This window comes from Hemiscyllium ocellatum, chromosome 17 (genome assembly GCF_020745735.1).
Source record: "Hemiscyllium ocellatum isolate sHemOce1 chromosome 17, sHemOce1.pat.X.cur, whole genome shotgun sequence".
Taxonomy (NCBI): Eukaryota; Metazoa; Chordata; class Chondrichthyes; order Orectolobiformes; family Hemiscylliidae; genus Hemiscyllium; species Hemiscyllium ocellatum.
This window is the reverse complement of record NC_083417.1, coordinates 8773841-8793755: the sequence shown is the minus strand read 5'-3', so window position 1 is coordinate 8793755 and position 19915 is coordinate 8773841. Positions and strand designations below refer to the sequence as shown.

The window sequence follows — 19915 nt, the reverse complement described above, 5'->3', positions numbered from 1 at the left end:
AAAATCATGAAGGGCATGAATAGGGTAAATAGACAAGGTCTTTTCCCTGGGGTAGAGGAGTCCAGAAATGAGAGGGCATAGGTTTAAGGTGCGAGGGGAAAGATTTAAAAGGGACCTAAGGGGCAACATTTTCATGCAAAAGCTGGTGTGCATATGAAATGAGCTGTCAGAGGAAGTGGTGGAGGCTGGTACAATTACAACATTTCAAAGGCATCTTGATCTGAATAGGAATAGGAAGGGTTTAGAGGGATAAGGGCCTAGTGCTGGCAAATGGGATTAAATTAGGTTAGAATATCTGGCTGGCAAGGACGGGTTGAACCGAAGGATCTGTTTCCATGCTGTACATCTTGATGACTCTATCGCCCCATCATCTGACTTTGCCATCGAAGAATGTACTGGTCTAGGTCAGGTTGAAAAGAAGGTAGGTAAGGCACAAGATGTGTTTAAAATTGTTAATGATGCAGTATCAGACATGATTTGAAGATGCCAGTGTTAAAAGTCACACAACACCAGATTATAGTTCAACAGGTGTAATTGGAAACACCAGCTGTCAGCGCGCTGCTCCTTCATCAGACGGTTGCACAATCACCTGACGAAGGAACAGTGCCCCGAAAGCTAGTGCGTCCAATTAAACCTGTTGGTATATAACCTGGTTTTGTGTGATTTTTAACAGTATCAACAGATAGTCTGTACGTCAGGACTAGACAAGACACATCTAAGGATTGTGAAGGAAATTTTTTTTTAAGATTACTTACAATGTGGAAACAGGCCCTTTGGCCCAATAAGTCCACACCGACCCGCCGAAGCGCACCCACCCAGACCCATTCCCCTACACTTACCCTTGCACCTAACACTACGGGCAATTTAGCATGGCCAATTCACCTAACCTGCACATCTTTGGACTGTGGGAGGAAACCAGAGCACCCGGAGGAAACCCACGCAAACACGGGGAGAATGTGAAAACACCACACAGTCAGTCGCCTGAGGCGGGAATTGAACCCGAGTCTCTAGCGCTGTGAGGCAGCAGTGCTAACCACTGAGCTGCTATAATTTGCTATAATTTTATCATCTTCCTTTGGTTCAGAAGTGGTGCCAGAGGATTTGAATGTTACAAAATTGCCACTCTTTTGCAAACAAGCCCTGCAACTATTAGCCAGTCTTCAGTCTTCATTAAGTTTAAGCAGCAATAAATTCGGTCAACGCTAATATTTATTTGAGCAAATGTGGGCTAAGAAAAGATAGCGTAAATTTGTGAAAGGTAAGTTATATATAATTAGCATGACTAAGTCTTTTGATGAAGTAACAGAGAACGTTGATGAGGCCTATGCTGATGATGGCTGAAGAGATGAGGAATTTCAGTTACTGGGGGTCAAAGTTTAAGGATAAGGGGTAAACCTTTCAAGAGTGAGAGGACGAGAAATTCCTTCACCAATAGAGTAGTGACCATCTGGAATTGACTGCCACAGCAAGTGTTTGAGGCCAAAACATATGTTTTCAATAGGAAGTAAATTGTGGCTAAAGGAATCAATTGTGTGGGGGAGAATGGGTTCGGGTATTGAGCTCAATGATCAGCCATGATCCTATTGAATGGCAGAGCAGGCTTAAGAGACCAAATAGCCTAATCCTCCTTTCTATCTTCTCTGCTTTACTGTTGAAATGTTAAATGTTCAGAACCATCTCCTTGAAGAAGAGAAAGTTGAGAAGAATTTTGGCAGCAATGTTTAAGATCATGAGGGGCCTGGACTAAGTAGATCATGACCAATCATTTCCATTGCTGGAGGGAGAAAGAAGCAGAAAGCACATGTAGCTGGCAAAAGACATAATGGAATGTGAGAAGAAACCGTTTCACCCAGTGAGTGGATTAGATCTGGAGTGCAGTACCAGAGAGTACGGTGGAGGTAGATTCAATCCGGACTTCAACAGAGAGTTTGATTATTTTCTGAAAGGAAAAGTGCCAAGGCTGCAGAGAAATAATGATAATTACATGGATGACACTGAAGACAGGATGGTCTCCTTCTGAGCTGTAACCATTTCCCAATTTTGTGAGAAAAGGTAGGACTGGAAAATAGGCGTTTGCTGGCAATTATTGTCTATTCCTCACTGTCATTTAATATGTGGTAGTAATCACTTCCTGTTATTTAGTATGTGGTAGTAATCACTTCCTTGACTTCCTGAAATCTGTCTATGACAGAGAGAGCATTCCATAAGTCTATTGCAGAAACAGCAGTATAGGTTCAAGTGTCTTGGTGTGAGGGCTGTCACTTTCACCTCCTTCATGTTATTTTGTTCTATTTCTACTTTAGCTGAGCTCCAAACACTCATGATACTGGCTGAGACCTTTGTATATTTGAGTCCCACACTGAATTGAGAGGGATATGATCTCAGGATATTTCAAAACTCATTGGAGTTATAGACGTCTGCAGCGCAGCTAAAACCTTTCAGCATCTGTGTTGCCAAAGGAGTCTTTATTGAAGTATCAACATTATTGTGATGAAGGAAACGTTGCTGCCAATCTGGGCTGCCTCTGGGGCCAGAAACAGGAAAGTGGTGGCAATGGAAGGATGAATATTGCTCGGGACACCAGGGAGGTCTCTCCTGCTCTTCTTGAAAACATTAAGTGCCTTGGCATGTTTGATTTTACGAAAGGAACTTTATAAGTTTGATTTGCTGCCGAAATGCCATTAGTATTTTTTATTCACCATCTGAGTTTAAAGATGGCACTTTCTGACAGTGCACGGCTGGCAGAACTAGATCTTGTAGAATCACAGAATCCCCACAGTGAAGCAGGCCATTCAGTCCATCATGTCCACAACACCCCTCCAAAGATCTTCCCACGCTGACCCCCTCACCCCCCCCGCAATGCTATAACCCTGAATTTCCTATGGTTAATTCACCTATGTTGCACATCCCTGAACACTAAGGTCAATGCAGTATGGCTAATTCATCAAGCCTGAACATCTTTGGACTGTGGAAGGAAACCAGAGCACCGAGATGAAACCTCGACAGACACAGGGAGAACATGCAAACTCCACACAGACAATTGCCTGAGGCTGGAATTGAACCCAGATATCTGGTAGTGTGAGACAGCAATGCTAATCACTGAGCCACCATGCCACCCTTTGAAGTTGTGTTATGCAAGGAGTAGAGGGATAAGGACAAAGTGCAGGCAGAAGGGATTGGTTTAATTTGGTGTCATGTTCAGCACAGCATTGTGGGCTGAAGGGCCTGTTCCTGTGCTGTACAGTTCTATTTCTGTATTCTAAGTAGCTGGAGTAGGATTTGAACTGACAATCTGAGGGCCCTGCATAGGAATGCTGCTAACTGAGGTATTGCTGGTAGGACATAAGCAAATATATAACAGGTGGGTTAGGAGAACTTTGTTCCTATCAGTGCAAAGTAAATATGTTCACAGAGCATTTAAGAAAAGAGTGATGTCACAATTTATTAAATAAAGACAGTGCCCTCTTGACATTGAATCCCTTTCTGCATGTTGAGTTTTTTCTCCCCCCCTGTTGGACTATCTCTGCTTAAGCAGTGAATGCAGCTACAGAACTGGCAGCATGGAGGTTGAGTGGGAGTGAGCTGAATCAACATCAATGGATGTGTAGTCATTAGCGTTCAGATGTCTTATTATTTCAACTGTATGTGTTAACGCCGTTCCTTTTCATCACTGACACTTTTCAAACTGCTTGCCACAATAACTTCTTCTAGACTAAAGCTGACAACGAATTGAATTTCATGTCCTGAAACAGGGGAAGTTTTCTCAGTTCTCTCCCACATTCTCTCACACCTGTCCATACTGACACAGTGGATTCATCTGTTACCTCCAGTCTCCATTTTCTATCCTCACTTATGGTTGTTGTATTTTATCAGCATTGGCTTTGACATTCCACCTCTGAGCAATTTTCTTTGTTGTTGATGTTCCTCCTTCCTGTAGGAGGGAAGGAAAGCAGCATCTCCTTGTGCTGCAATCTCATAACATGTACTCCCTGAATGCTACAACTGTACAAGACATTGGTAAGACCACATTTGCATCACTGCATACAATTCTGGTTGCCCTGCCATAGGAAAGGCATTATTAAACTGAAAAAGATGCAAAAAATATTTTCAAGGATGTTACCGAGACTGGAAGGCTTGAGTTGTAAGCAGAAGTTGGCTGAGGTATTTTTCCCTGGAGCATAGGAGGTTGAGGGGTGACCTTATGGAGGTTTATAAAATTATGAGGGGCATAGCCAAGGTCTTTTCCCCAGGATAGGGAGTTCAAAATGATAGGCTCATAGGTTTTAGGTGAGACGAGATAGACTTAAAAGGGACTTGAGGGACACATTTTCAAGCAGAGGGTGGTGTGTACATAGAGTGAGCTGCCAGAGGAAATATTCTGGATTAGTGGTGCTGGAAGAGCACAGCAGTTCAGGCAGCATCCAAAGTGCAGCGAAATCGACGTTTCGGGCAAAAGCCCTTCAGGAATAAGAAAGCCGATGAAGGGCTTTTGCCTGAAACGTCGATTTCGCTGCACTTTGGATGCTGCCTGAACTGCTGTGCTCTTCCAGCACCACTAATCCAGAATCTGGTTTCCAGCATCTGCAGTCATTGTTTTTACCTGCCAGAGGAAATAGTAGAGGCGGGTATAACAAGAACATTTGAAAACCATTTGGTCAGATACATGATTGGGCAAGATTTAGAGGGATGTGGCCCAAGCACATGGAAATGGGAGCAGTTCACCTTCAGGAAACCTGATCAGTTTGGACGAGTTGGCTGAAGGGACAGTTTCCTTGCTGAGTGACTCTATGATTCTAGAAGTCTATGATTCTAGTATAATGACTTTCCTCCTTTCACTTGCAAACTTTGAACAACAATGCCACTTCCTATCCAGTTTCTATGTCTCTTTTCAACTTTGATGATGTCTCAAATAATGATGCAAAGACTGTTTCCCAAGACCTTGATCATAAGAAATAGGGGCAAGAAATATTCGGCCCCTCAAACTTGCACTACCAATCAATATGATCATGGCTGATCTGTCATTCTTCACATCCACCTTTCAGCCCTTTCTCCATAACTCTTGATTCCCGTCCTGGCCAAGAAACTGCCAATCTCAGCCTTTGGCTTTTTGGGAGGTTGGGGGTTGCGGAACTGGGGAATGGGATGGTGATGAAGGTGTTGGTTGGTTGTTTGGGGTGGGGAGAGACATTGACTCAGAATGAGTGGCAGGCCATTGATGACGGAAGTGAGGAAAACATTCTTCTCTGAAAAGGTGGCGTATCTTTGGAATCTTCACAACTGAGATGAATAGATTTCTACATATTGACAATGTGAAACAATAAAGAAACATGCAGAAAGTCCATGTTTCAGTACTAGATCAGTCATGAATGGCAAATTGGACTCAAAGGTATGAATGACCTGCTCCTGTTATTATTCCTTGTACAGGTACACTATCCGTTATCCAAAATTCCAAAATCCGAAAAGATCCAAAATCCAATTTTTTTTTCATGGAGTGTGGGGTGTCATTTTGGCATGTGAACAGATGACCCAACTCCACACCCACTTGAACCACATCACGCAGATGCGATGTGGCGGCATGGCCCAGCATGGGCAGGCGTTAACTGTGTCTCAGCGCTCGAACTATTCACACATGCGTCTGCTGTTAGGTCATTTTTTTTATATTTCTTGGTGAAAATGTCATTTAGTCCAAAGTCCAAAAATATTCCAATTTCCAAAAAACAACTGGCCCCAATAATTTCGGATATAAGGTTGTGTACCTGTAGCAACTTATCCACTTCACTCCTACTGCTGAGTCAGTACTAACTTGCTCACGGCTTCGGCTCCAAAATCAATCTGGAGGTTTCACCAAACTGTTGACTGACATACAATAAAGCAGAGCTCTTGTAAAATACATTCTATTGAAGCCTTTTCTCTGTTTCTTCAAACACTCAACCCATTCCTCAATAATAAAAATGATCCCTAAGAGCGGGTCAGATCATTGAGTAATGGAATTGGGAGGCCACTTCGCAGCTGTACAGGACATTGGTTAGGCCAGTTCTGGAATATTGCATACAATTCTGATCTCCCTCCTATCGGAAGGATGTTGTGAAACTTGAAAGGGTTCAGAAAAGATTTACAAAGATGTTGCCAGGGTTGGAGGATTTGAGTTATAGGGAGAGGCTTAATAGGCTAGGGTTGTTTTCCCTGGAGCATCGGAGGCTGAGGGGTGACTTTATAGAGATTTATATGAGGGGCATGGATAGGATAAACAGCCAAGGTTTCCCTGGGGTTGGGGCATAGGTTTAGGGTGAGAGGGGAAAGATATAAAACGGACCTAAGGAGCAACTTTTTCACATATAGGGTGGTGCATGTATGGAATGAGATGTCAGAGGAATTGCTAGAGGCTGGTACAAGTACAGCTTTAAAAAGGTACCTGGATAGGGATACGAATAGGCAGGGTTGAGATTAATATGGGCCAAGTGCTAGCAAATGGGATTTGATTGGGTTAGGATATCTGGTCGGCATGGACGAGTTGGACCGAATGGTCTGTTTCCATGCTGTACATCTCTATGACTCTAATAGCCCAGATTTGTTGAAATGTATGTCACAAATACCCAGTTAGATGATTTCATTCACAATTAGCTTGAAAGGCTTTGCCCTATTGGAAGTACCAATTAATAATGGTTCAACTAGGTAATTTGGTACATTTTGGAATTTAGTGCATGATGAGATAAAAAAATCTCCCCAACCAATAAGATTTAAGGAAGACTTTGAGGGAAAATGATGAAAAATGATGACAGAGTCAAATCAGGCACCAAGAGGAATAAAGCTAGGGAGAAATAAGTTAGCTTGGGGCAAAAAAAGAGAGACAGAAAAGTAGAATTACGAAGTTAAATTTGAAAACTCTGTAACAACAATTTACTCTCTGGAGGAATGAGACTCCACAGTTTCAATTGTTCCCTCTCTTATGCTTCAGAAATTGAGCACAGATACAAAAATAACACGTCTGCAAGTAAGCAATGGAGAGCAGAATATAGTCAAAATTAAGGAGATTCCAAACAGTTAAAATGGTATCACATTCTTTTCAAATTATACTGATGAGTGATCAACCTGTACAGGATGAAATTCCACGTAACGTTCTCTGCGGATGAATTCTCATTGGAGGAAAAGATACTTGGCTGGAAACATCCTGGTTCTGTTTATAGTAGCTTCGAGGGAAGTAGATTATATTTTAATCAACATAAAAATGGTCGCCAAAGAACTTAAGGGAGCTTCCAAGTTTCAGTGCAATTGCACCGGTGCCCCCAACTAAAGCTGATCTGGTTATCACTTTGGGAAAAGAGTGAAATGAACAGAATCTGTGGGATTGCAGGATGGTGGCTGAAAATGTGTTGGTGGAAAAGCGCAGCAGGTCAGGCAGCATCCAAGGAACAGGAAATTTGACGTTTCGGGCATAAGCTCTTCTTCAGAATGCCTGAAGAAGGGCTTATGCCCGAAATGTCGAATTTTCTGTTTCTTGGATGCTGCCTGACCTGCTGCGCTTTTCCAGCAACACATTTTCAGCTCTGATATCCAGCATCTGCAGACCTCACTTTCTCCTCATTGCAGGATGCTGGAAGAGATAGAAAGCAAAACTTCAAGCTCCAGGCAATAGCAATCAGTGCAAAGAAAGAACAAAGAACAAAGAAAATTTACAGCCCAGGAACAGGCCCTTCGGCCCTCCAAGCCTGAGCCGATCCAAATGTACTGTCTAAACCTGTTGGTCAATTCCTAAGCATCCCGCTGCTCCACCGCCCCCCCGCCCCCCCATTCATGCATTTATCCAGACGCATCTTAAATGAATCTACTGTGCCTGCCTCTACCACCTCGGCTGGCAACGCGTTCCACACGCCCACCACCCTCTGTGTGAAGTACTTGCCATGTGTATCCCCCTTAAACTTTCCACCTCTCACCTTGGAAGCTTGACCTCTCGTTATTGAATCCTTCACCCTGGGAAAAAGCTTGTCTCTATCCACCCTGTCTATCCCCTTCATGATTTTATAAACCTCAATCAGGTCCCCCCTCAATCTCCTTTTTTCTAATGAAAATAAACCTAACCTACTCAACCTTTCTTCATAGCTAGCACCTTCCATAGCAGGCAACATCCTTGTAAACCTTCTCTGCACCGTCTCCAAATCATCCACATCCTTTTGGTAATATGGCGACCAGAACTGTACACAGTATTTTAAATGCAGCCGAACCAATATCTTGTACAATTGGTTCTGCAAGCTCATCTCACTTATCAGTGCCCAGAAAGTTGATTTTATGATCAATCATTTTCTCTTGTTTTGTCTTATGCTTGTTTCCGAATCTAAATCCCATTCTTCAAACTCAGTTCAATTCTCACGTGATCCAACATTTTCTTCATTCCACCATTAGTAATGATTCTTTTAAATAAATAAAAGTAAATTACTGCGGATGCTGGAATCTGAAACCAAAAGAGAAAATGCTGGAAAATCTCAGCAGGTCTAGCAGTATCTGTAAGGAGAGAAAAGAGCTGATGTTTCAAGTTTAACTGACCCTTTGCAAAGCTTTGACATCATCTCTTTTCTCTCCTTACAGATGCTGCCAGACCTGCTGAGATTTTCCAGCATTTTCTCTTTTGGTTAATAATTCTTTTGTCTAGCCCTTAATGTCTGCAAGTAATACTTTTTTAGTCCACTTTCATTTCCCCAACAGTCCCAAAAACCAAAGTTATGGATTCCCTTTTCTCATTCCTGTTTGGCCTTTATGCATTTATCAAGGCATGGAATAAATGGTAAAAATATTTACCTTCCAACTTTCCGACAGTTTTCTACACCTTGCAGACTGTGAGCAATGACAGCAGGGAGTTGAGCAAATCGAGCATACCACTGTGATGTCTGGGACATTTCAAGAGATGAGCAAAAAGGAATGTAATCGTGGTAGAGGCCAATATCGTTAGGGAGTTGAACATTATTCTCTGCAATTCACAACATGAGTATATAGCGTGTGTTACCTACCTGTTGACAGGTTTATTTCTTGTCCAGAGGGAAAGGAGAAATGATACTTGGAAACCGGGATACTGGTCATTCTGAAGCTCCATTGTGTGGTATACATGTTGAGTTAAACCAATATGTTTCATTTGTCAATTTTATGGGTTTTCCCCTCTGGGTAGAATGAAACAGAAAGTTGGAGAGAGGACGGAAGGGCCAACTTTCATGACAGATATGGGTTCCAGACAACCACAAAGATAGCAGTAAGAATAAGACTTTGCTTTTGTTTTATGAGCAGCTAGGAACTAAATTAAAAAGGAGAACTATTTGTTGGAGAACTAAAAATCATTGCATAGCTTTCTGATCCACAATAAATGGATATCAAGTGAATAAGATCAGAGAGTTGAACCAGCTCAAAGGTCAGTGTATAAAGAGCTTTAATTTTGATTCATAAGGCACTCATGCAAATATTGGGAAAAAGAGGAAATTGTGTCATCAGGACAGCCTTTAACAGAACCATGCTGGGCCCAGTCTATTGGTGAATCAGGCTTTAAACTAAATTATGAGAGAGGAGTCCTATGACAGTGGTTTTGGAGGAAGTTAAAGAGAAAAGACAAAGCCACAGTGCAGGCAGTGGTGTAGTGAGGAGAACCAGAGTGTGACAGAAAGAGGCAAATATGCAAACATAAGACAATACTCGAAAATAAGGCATGAAAAGTATTAAGAAGGAAGAATTTGAGACTCTTTATCCAAATTATGCAGCGTTCATAACCCTTGGATAAATTGATAGTACAAGTGGAGGAAAATGGGCATCGTGTTTTAGCCATTACAGAGACATAGCCACAAAGTGACATGGTTGGGAACTCAAAGTCATTTGACACATTGGAAGGACTGGAAGAAAGGGAAAAGAAATGAGGCAGCACTATTAATAAAAAGATAACTCTGGTACAGTCATGAGTAATGATCTTAATTCAAAATATAGAATTGGTTTAAAATGAATGAAGTTATTTGGAGAAGTGGTTTACAGCATTCCCTCTCACCAAATACTGCCCACACCGTTGAACTGAGTGTAAATCAAGAAATAATGGGTTTGTAAAAATGAAACTACAGTAATTACAGGAGATTTTAACCTTCATATAAATTGAACATGCCAAATTCACAACTACAACCTTTGTGGAGCGTTCTTGTGACAGTGTCTTAGAACAATATGAGAAGCCAACCAGAAATCAGGGGAATTTGAATCTGGTAATGTATCATGTGGGTCTGTTTCCATGCTGTACATTTCTATGACTCTATGACTCTATAAGAACCTTCGAGTAATGTGAAGGTAAGGGTGATCATAATATGATATAATTTCATATTCAATTGGGGGTGAGCAATCTGAGTCTAAGCAAAGTGTCATAACTTTAAATAAAGGCAAATGCATGGGTCTGAAATCAACACTGTCTGAAGTAAATTGTGAATGTTAACTAAAAGATGAGAGGGTCAAGAAACAGCAGCTGACACTTAAGGAGAAATTTCATGATGCTCAATAAATAATCATTATATTGAGAACAATTTAAAGATGATCAGAAGCACTCACAATCTATTGGTGAAAGAAGGAACTTAAGAATGTTATCAACTTGAAATAAATAATGTGAAAATTGTAAAGTTTAGCAACAGGCAGAAGATCGGGAACTGTTCAGAAATCTGCAAATTAGAAAAGCTAAAGAAAATGGAGAGAAATTGAGGTGTGAGAAAATTAGCAAGAGCTATGAAAACCAATGATGAAAATTTCTACAAATATATAAAAAGAGTAACAAAAGTGAGTCTTTTTCTCCATTTAAGTAATATTTATCTTTTCTATTGTTTCTGTGAAAGTGGACAACCTCACAATTTCCCACATTTTAATCCATCTGACAAATGTTTGTTGAATCACTTCATAACACTATCGGCAACATATGTTATCTTCTGAATTTGCTTCCTTTTTCTACTATTCTATAATCAACACCAGTGTCTTCATCTAACATAGATCTAAACATTGAAAGACTCAATACTAATCCTTGTAGTTCTCAATAAGTTACTCCTTCTAATGACCCAATTAACCCAAAAGCCTATTTTCTGTTGGCTAGACAATCCTCTATACATCCCAACATATTGCCCCCAAAAGTAATACACTTTCTTCTATTACAGGAACTTTTATGTGCAACCTTAAGAAGTGCCTTTTGGAAATCCAAGAACACTATATCTCCTGTTTCCTCTTTATCTGTGCTGTTTGTCACATCCTCAAAGAACTATAATAAGTCTATCCAATGTGCTTTCATGTCAGCATAACTGTATTGCCTCAAAATGTCCAATGTCCACCTCCTTAATAGTTCATTGTAGAATTTTGCCAAGGACAAATGTTGAACTAACTAGGGCAATGTTTTCTACTTAGATTCCCTCCTCTCTTGAATAATGTATTAAGTGCGTTGCTTTCCAATCCACACAGACCTTTCCAAAATCGAATGAATGTTGGAAGACGACAATAATTGCACCCACTATCTTTGCAGCCACTTAGTTTAGGTACATTGGAGTCAGGCTATCAAGATCAACTGTCAGTCTTTAGTCCTAATGGTTTTCTTAACATTTATATTTGCGTGATTGTAATTATTTTTGAGTTTCTCATCTCCTTTTCCCCTACTTTTCTATTGTTCTTTAGAGGCTTTTTGTGTCTGACTGGTAGAGCAGAAGTGCAGGCCATCTCACATTTCTTATGACCAGATGACTTTAGAAGTCTGCAAGTCCAGGATGCAAGAAAATAACCTGGGAGATATTGAGCTTCAGAGATGGGAGATGCTAAGGTAGTGTTTAAGAATAGAAAAGTAAAAAGTGCTTTTTTCAGGGTGAGGACCAGTTCAGAACTTCTCTTTCCAATCCTCCCACTTCCTCCAAACTAAAGGAGTTGCCATGGGCACCCGCATGGGCCCCAGCTTTGCCTGTCTCTTTGTAGGATATGTGGAACAGTCCATCTTCCGCAACTACACTGGCACCACCCCCCACCTTTTCCTCCGCTACATCGATGACTGTATCGGCGCTGCCTCGTGCTCCCACGAGGAGGTTGAACAGTTCATCAACTTTACCAACACCTTCCATCCCGACCTCAAATTCACCTGGACTGTCTCAGACTCCTCCCTCCCCTTCCTAGACCTTTCCATCTCTATCTCGGGCGACCGACTCAACGCAGACATCTACTACAAACCGACTGACTCCCACAGCTACCTGGACTACACCTCCTCCCACCCTGCCCCCTGTAAAAACTCCATCCCATATTCCCAATTCCTTCGTCTCCGCCGCATCTGCTCCCAGGAGGACCAGTTCCAACACCGCACAGCCCAGATGGCCTCCTTCTTCAAGGACCGCAGATTCCCCCCAAGCGTGATCGACGATGCCCTCCACCGCATCTCCTCCACTTCCCGCTCCTCCACCCTTGAGCCCCGCCCCTCCAACCGCCACCAAGACAGAACCCCACTGGTTCTCACCTACCACCCCACCAACCTCCGTATACAGCGTATCATCCGCCGTCATTTCCGCCAACTCCAAACGGACCCCACCACCAGGGATATATTTCCCTCCCCTCCCTTATCAGCGTTCCGCAAAGACCACTCCCTTCATGACTCCCTCATCAGGTCCACATCCCCCACCAACCCAACCTCCACTCCCAGCACCTTCACCTGCAACCGCAGGAAATGCAAAACTTGCGCCCACACCTCCTCCCTTACTTCTCTCCAAGGCCCCAAGGGATCCTTCCATATCCACCACAAATTCACCTGCACCTCCACACACATCATCCATTGCATCCGCTGCACTCGATGTGGCCTCCTCTATATTGGTGAGACAGGCCGCCTACTTGCAGAACGCTTCAGGGAACACCTCTGGGACGCCCAAACCAACCAACCCAACCACCCCGTGGCTCAACACTTTAACTCTCCCTCCCACTCCACCGAAGACATGCAGGTCCTTGGACTCCTCCATCGCCAGAACATAACAACACGACGGTTGGAGGAAGAGCGCCTCATCTTCCGCCTGGGAACCCTCCAGCCACAAGGGATGAACTCAGATTTCTCCAGTTTCCTCATTTCCCCTCCCCCCACCTTGTCTCAGTCGATTCCCTTGAACTCAGCACCGCCCTCCTAGCCTTCAATCCTCGTCCTGACCTCTCCGCCCCCCACCCCACTCCGGCCTATCACCCTCACCTTGACCTCCTTCCACCTATCACATCTCTATCGCCCCTCCCCCAAGTCCCTCCTCCCTACCTTTTATCTTAGCCTGCCTGGCACCCTCTCCTCATTCCTGATGAAGGGCTCTGGCCCGAAACGTCGAATTTCCTGTTCCTTGGATGCTGACTGACCTGTTGTGCTTTAACCAGCAACACATTTTCAGCGAATAAGAATAGAAAATAATGACTACATTTCTGGAGCAACTTTCATGACCTCAATACAAACAAAAAGTACTTTCATGTATAGACAATTCTGTAAACATTGGGGGTGTGTTTTAGGAACCACTGTTGAAATTTAGAAAATATAACAATCATAGAATCATTCTCATGGAAACAGACCCTCCGATCCACCTCATCCATGCCAACCACGTTTCCCAAACTAAACTAGTCATATTTGCCTGTGTTTGGCTCAAATCCTTCTAAATCTTTCCTTTTCATGGAGAAAGTGAGCTCTGCAGATGCTGGAAATCAGAGACCAGAGCTGGAAAAGCACAGCATTTCAGGCAGCATCCGAGGAGCAGGAGAATCGACGTTTCAGGCCAGATCCTGATGAAGGGCTCCAGCCCAGCAGCGTCGGTTCTCTTTCCTATTCATGTAACTGTCCAAAATGTCATTGAAATGTTGGAACTGTACCTGCATCTGTCACTTCCTCTAACGGTACATTCCACATACGAGCTATCCTCTGTATGAAAAAGTCACCCCTTGGGTCCTTTTTAAAGCTTTCTCTCTCACCTTCAAATGATGTCCTTTACTTATGAACTCCCCCACTTAAGGGATAAGATCTCAAAACATTCTGACAGTTAGCAGTGTGATAATGATCACATTAGCAGTTTCAGTCATATTAGTTGAGAAATTAATATTGACCAGGATGCTGGGCAGATTTTCTCCCTCTTAAAAGAACGTTATGGTGTGATTTTCATCTGTCCATCTCTCAATTTCACATCTCATCTTAAAGATGACACCTGTGCCCATCAGTACTGCACAGAAATTGTCAGCTCTGATGTTGCACTCAAGGTCCCTGAAGTGAGGTTTGAACACATAACTCAAAGGCAAGTGCGCTAACCAGTTAAACCATGACTGACATTAGGGTCTAGAGTAATCAGAATACGTAAGGAACAAACTGATTTGGAGCCAACAATAAAAACAAAAGAGTGATGTATTATTGTAAATCTCTGATGGCAATTTTTAAATGGTTGCTCTGTACATAATCAAAGCATTACTTGTGGAAAGCAAAATCTCCACAGAAATCACTTTTGAAATTCTCCAGGAAAGAAGTGATGAAGTATTGTTTTAATCTTGCATGAAGTAATTTATCAGATTCAAATGAAAAAGAAGACCCGTAAATCATTGGCATTGTGAGACGTCCCAAAGCTAGCTTTGAAAGATCGGAGAGCTGAGACTTACTGGAGACTGCTACTTCATACGCACTTGTCAAAAATAAAAATGTCACTTCATACCTCAGCCTCTGTGAAAATTACAGTGAAAGGTTGGGTTCAACACAGTTTAGTTTTCATCTTGCTTTACTATGGACCTCTCAACGGTGACATTTGGATAACTACAGAGGGCGTTCACGTAATACAGCTGAATTCTGCGCACAAGAGAAAGATCAGTCTATATAGTATCACCTGATACAACAATCCTATCTGGCTAATCTCCTCCTTGGAGAGACCTAATTGTGTCACAGAAAATATCACTCCAGTCACAAATGAAAGAAATTGTCAATCATGAAAAGTTTGATTTTGTTTTTACATTGCTACTCCCTGCTGTCTTTGCCTCCTTTGTGACGGTTATGAATACCTTTCGTGAAATAAAGCTTATGCTGACCCGAAAATGTAATGCATCCTTCCATCAGAAGCAGAATGCAGTCATTGATACTGGACAGTCGTGTCACAAGAAATAGCAGAAAAGAGGCATTACAGGGGCTGAAGTTGTGAGATTAAACATAGTGAGCACAGGTTTAAGACAGATAAGCCCATGAAGACCTGGCTAGACCAGAAATATCTCCTTTTCTTTCTTGAGACTGGTCTTGTCAAGCTCTATCAGTGCTATTCCTTCCTTCCCTAAGAGACATTCTTACTGGTATGATTCCTGAAGAAGATACACATGTATCTGCTTTCTTGCAGACTTACAATGTGCCTTTCTATTTGATGAAGTGAGGGATAGCAATTCTGTGCAAAAGGCCCACTATTTCGCTGATTGCAAGTGACAAGAATAATAATTGTGTAGCATGGCTTCAGTTAGTGATGGTGAGGGAGGACACTGGGTAGAGGACTAGACAGTCTTTCCTCCATGGCAGGCTACGGGTGGAGTGAGAGGCCATGTGGAGGAAGAGCAACGGAGCCAAAAGAGATCTTGACCAAGATTGCATCCATAGATTGACTCCATTGTTTTTCTAGTTTTTGTCTTAATTTTTTCAAATGTTTGTAAAGACCCAATGGCATTGTAATATTGAACTCCCACTTCATGTGCTAAATTCCACCTTAAAGTCAGAAGGTCAAAATCTGAAAGCATCAATATAAGATGGTCGCCAAGGAATCAAGGAGACGACTCATGAGGAATATCTTCACCTGGAGTGTGCTAAAAATGTGAAATTTTCTGCCACAAAGAATAGTTAAGGCAAATAAAAGAAGTTCAATAAACACATAATACTGAATGGTATATTATGTTTGGTTGAGATGAGATGAAGCCAGCTGAGTGGCACCTGAACTCTGCTGTCGGCTGGCTGGGGAAATGGTCTGTTTTTGTGATGTATATGTGGTCTAAACCTGTGCACATAGAACTATTCTCTGCTAACATCTCCAACATCTAAATCAGGCTGAAGAAGTAATTTCTAATTTTATTGCTATTTGTCCTATTTAATGCGACCAGCACCTCCACTGCATAATAGCTTTGCATTGTTGACTCAAATAATACATAAATTGCTGCTTTTTAAAATTTATTTCCTGTGTTCATAAAACACGGAGATTCTATCTGATGTGGTAATCTAGAATATGTGTTGGCTTTCTCAAGTCCACTATAATTGGAGAGGTAGCTGTGGAGTTATACCTTGACTAGGAAGCTTTAGAATTACAGCATGTCCATTGTTCCCTCCTGTACTGTTACATATTACATTGATTGTATAATAACCCTGCCAAGTTGTGTATTACTGGCTGCTTAATATCACTAAAAACTTACTCTACCTTCCTTTGTCAGTGTAGCCCTTCAGTAGCTGCACAGCAAAGCAAAACATTTCTTTCGTATCTTCAATAAAGTTGCCTCCTTTCCTGAAGCAGCTGAAAAATACTAGGGTATCATTTGCTTCATTCTATCATTCCATTCTCCACCATTTCATCCTAGTATTTCAACTTTCTTCACAATCCAGATTAGCATCTGTGCTGTATCTGAGTTTGCTCCCACACCTCTACACGCAATCTCGTCGGCAAAATTGATGATCTCTTACTGCCTGCTTGTCACTTCCCTTTAACTGCAGTTATGTTATTTACTTTAATGATTAGATTAGATTAGATTCCCTGCAGTATGGAAACAGGCCCTTCAGCCCAACAAGTTCACAGCAACCATCTGAAGCGGAACCCACCTCGTCCCATTCCCCTACTCAATTATTCTACATTTCTCCTGACTAATGCGCCTAACCTACACATCCCTGAACACTGTGGGCAATTTAGCTGATTTCCTATGGTAGCACATGCTACTTTGCTCACCTGCTCTGGTAAAAAAAAATGTTTCTCTATTGATGTACAACCCACTTTTGGAACACTGCATGCTATTCTGGTGTTCCTGCTGTAGGGAGGATGTTGTGAAACTTGGAAAAGTTCAGAAAAGAATTACCAAGTTAGAGGGGTGAGCTATAGGGAGAGACTGAATAGGCAGGGGCTGTTTTCACTGGAGTGTCGGAGACTGAGGAGTGACCTTATAAAAATTATAAAATCACGAGGGGTGTGGTTAGGGTGAATAGTTAAGGTTTTTTCCACGAGGTTGGGAGTCCAAAACTAGAGGGTGTAGGTTTAAGGTGAGAGTGACAAAGTTAAATGTGACGGAAAGGGCAGTTTTTTTTCACGCAGAGGGTGGTGCATGTATGGAATAAGCTCCCAAGGGAAGTGGTAGAGCCTGGTACAATTACAACACTTAAAAGGCATCTGGATGGGCATATGAATAGGAAGGGTTTAGAGGGGCATGAGTCAAATGCTGGCAAATGTGACTAGATGAGTTTAGGATATCTGGTCAGCATGGACGAGTTGGATCGAAGGGTCCGTTTCTGTGCTGTATATCTATATGACTCTGAATCTGAGCGTGAAATCTGACAAGTGCAGCAGAAACTCAGCAGAAGCAAAATTAATTCATATTTTGACTCCAATATTACCACACGTTCTGAACGAGTCATATCAGACTTGAAATGCGAACTCTTTCTTTCTCCAGAGATGCTGCCAGACCAGCTGAGTTTCTCCAGCACTTTCTGTTAATTTACTAATTTGATCCATTGCTTGGTTACTTCATTGTTGAGCCTATACTGACTGGTGGTTCTGTCTCAGTTAAACAATCCAGTGAAACTTGGGTCAACGTTGGCCCAGTTCGACACTGAAGATTGCTCCTGTCACCTGAGTGTGCGGAGCTTTGTTTAGAGTTAGTGGCACTTGATAAGCCGTACTTTATGCCACAAAATGCAAATTCATTACTTCTGTAAAGAAAACTAAACTGCAAAACAAACATAATTTATATCACAAGTACAGGAATAAACTTAGAGGAGATAAATATTCATTCGTACACACGCACACCTGGCAAATAAGATGGATGTAGTTACTGCTGTAAACTGAACATTAGATGCAATGTTGTTACTTCATTGTGATGTTGTATTAATTGTGATGGTGGTAACACAATAGATGGAATTAACCCTCTCCAACTGTGGACAGAAAGCCACCTCAGTGAGTTACAGCAGTTCTGTTGCCCAGAGAGTAAACAAGTGTATTTGCTTTAATGTTTGCCTGTTATCCTGAAATTCAGCAAAATCCGACAACAAAATGTATTAATGATTTAATTAATGGTTCTGAAGCTAACAAACGTGTAACCCACCTCAAACAAGAGAAAACAAAGTTATTCATGCGTTGCAAAATGCAGAGCTCACTGTCAATTTATGCTGGCTTGTTTTTGGACCAAATGGCATCTTGTCATTAACCTTCCAATTGCTAAGAGCTTAAACAAACGCAGAGAGTGCGGGAGAAACTCAGCAGGTCTGGCAGCAACTGCGGTGACAGAAGCAGAGTTAATGTCCCCAGTCTGGTGTGGCTTCTTTGAAAACCCTTTAGAACCATTCTGAAGAAGGGTCAGATTCGAAATGTTAACTCTGCGTCTTTCTCTCTCCACAGATGCTGCCAGACCTGTTGAGTTTCTCCAGCATTCTCTGTGCTTGTTTCAGATTTCCAGCATGTGTAGCATGCTGTTTTCGTTATTAGGAACTTGCAAGATTTGTATATTACATTTGTTGCAGAAATTGGAACAGCTGATTAACAAATTATAGTCATTTTTAAAGATGTAATAATTATTCATTATATATGCAAGTTAACTGTTTTGGACCGGACCAGGAAGAACTGAAATTCTTGACTACCACTCCTGCAGGTAGTTAATTGTTGATCTATTGTTGAACTTATTTTCTTTTCTGTCTCTTTCTTTTCCTTATTATTCATCTTCATTCTTTATTCCTCCTTCTAAATCTGATTTTGACTCCAATACACTCCTTTCCACTCTATTCTTTAATGATTTCTTTCTACAATCTTTCATTCTCACGGAGGTGAATATTGGTTTCAGAGTTTACCAAGGCCCCAGATGCCCTGCTCACAACTCAACACTTGCAGCAACATACTGTCCAAAATGTTTTTGAGACATAAAGGTGAGGGAGAAGATAATCTATCGAATGAGGGACACCACTCCATCAAGATTGATGGTCATGCATTCATTAAACTAATTTTACAAACTTACCCGACCAACGAGGATAGGCTCAGGACCGGAAAACTCTTCCAGCACGAACATTTGATTCCAGACCCAGCCTCTCTTGGCACGACTGAGAGCACCAGGGTCACCGTCCAGTCCATTCAATGCTAAGATACTTTCTTCCTGCAAACTCTGTGGAGGGTCCAGTGTGATTGACTGCACTAAAGGAAGCACACTAATCCATGCCAGCATCAACCGAGTCCAGCTATCCATCAGCATTGTTCCCAGTCTCACAGGCATGATCCCGTTGCTTTCCAAGATGGTTTCAGAGGATTGGAGTGGGAGGGTGGCAGCAGTGGGACGTCAAGTCAGCACGCACGTGACAAGAAACTGAAGCAATCCTCAGCAAATGTTCCTTATGTCTGTGCTTTTCTGCAGTTCAAAGTCACAAAGCTTGTCATGTGGTAAATCAGTCTTTCTCGCACGATGCTTTTGGTGTGTCTACAGGATACTGAGCGTAAACAACAGAGACGCCTTTAATCTATCAGTCGAGTTCATGGCTTGCTCATTCATGAGAATGCTCTAGAAACATAATAAGAGAGAATTATTAGTTTACTTCTCTGCTTCTGTAACATAACCTTTACCATTTCACATCTTTAAGGAGCATTTCGTTTCAAAGAATGAGGCCATTCAGCCAATTACAGCAGTACCATCTCTTTGAAAGCGCTATCCAATTAGTCACACATTCTGTCCCTGGAGCTCTGCAATTTCTTTTTTCCCTTTGCAA

General features: G+C 42.0%; 1 protein-coding gene across 2 annotated transcripts in view; it reads right to left on the bottom strand.

Annotated features, from left to right (window-relative positions):
* The window catches only part of LOC132823637 (cadherin-8-like), a 299713-nt gene extending 280285 nt beyond the window's left edge, over window positions 1-19428 (bottom strand). Inside the window, exon 1 of one of the 2 annotated variants that reach the window (XM_060837572.1) lies at window positions 19177-19428. In XM_060837572.1, coding sequence (XP_060693555.1) covers window positions 19177-19428 — 252 coding nt within the window. The remainder of the gene's footprint in view (window positions 1-19176) is intronic. The other variant, XM_060837573.1, reaches the window with a different exon arrangement.
* Window positions 19429-19915: the final 487 nt, after the last annotated feature.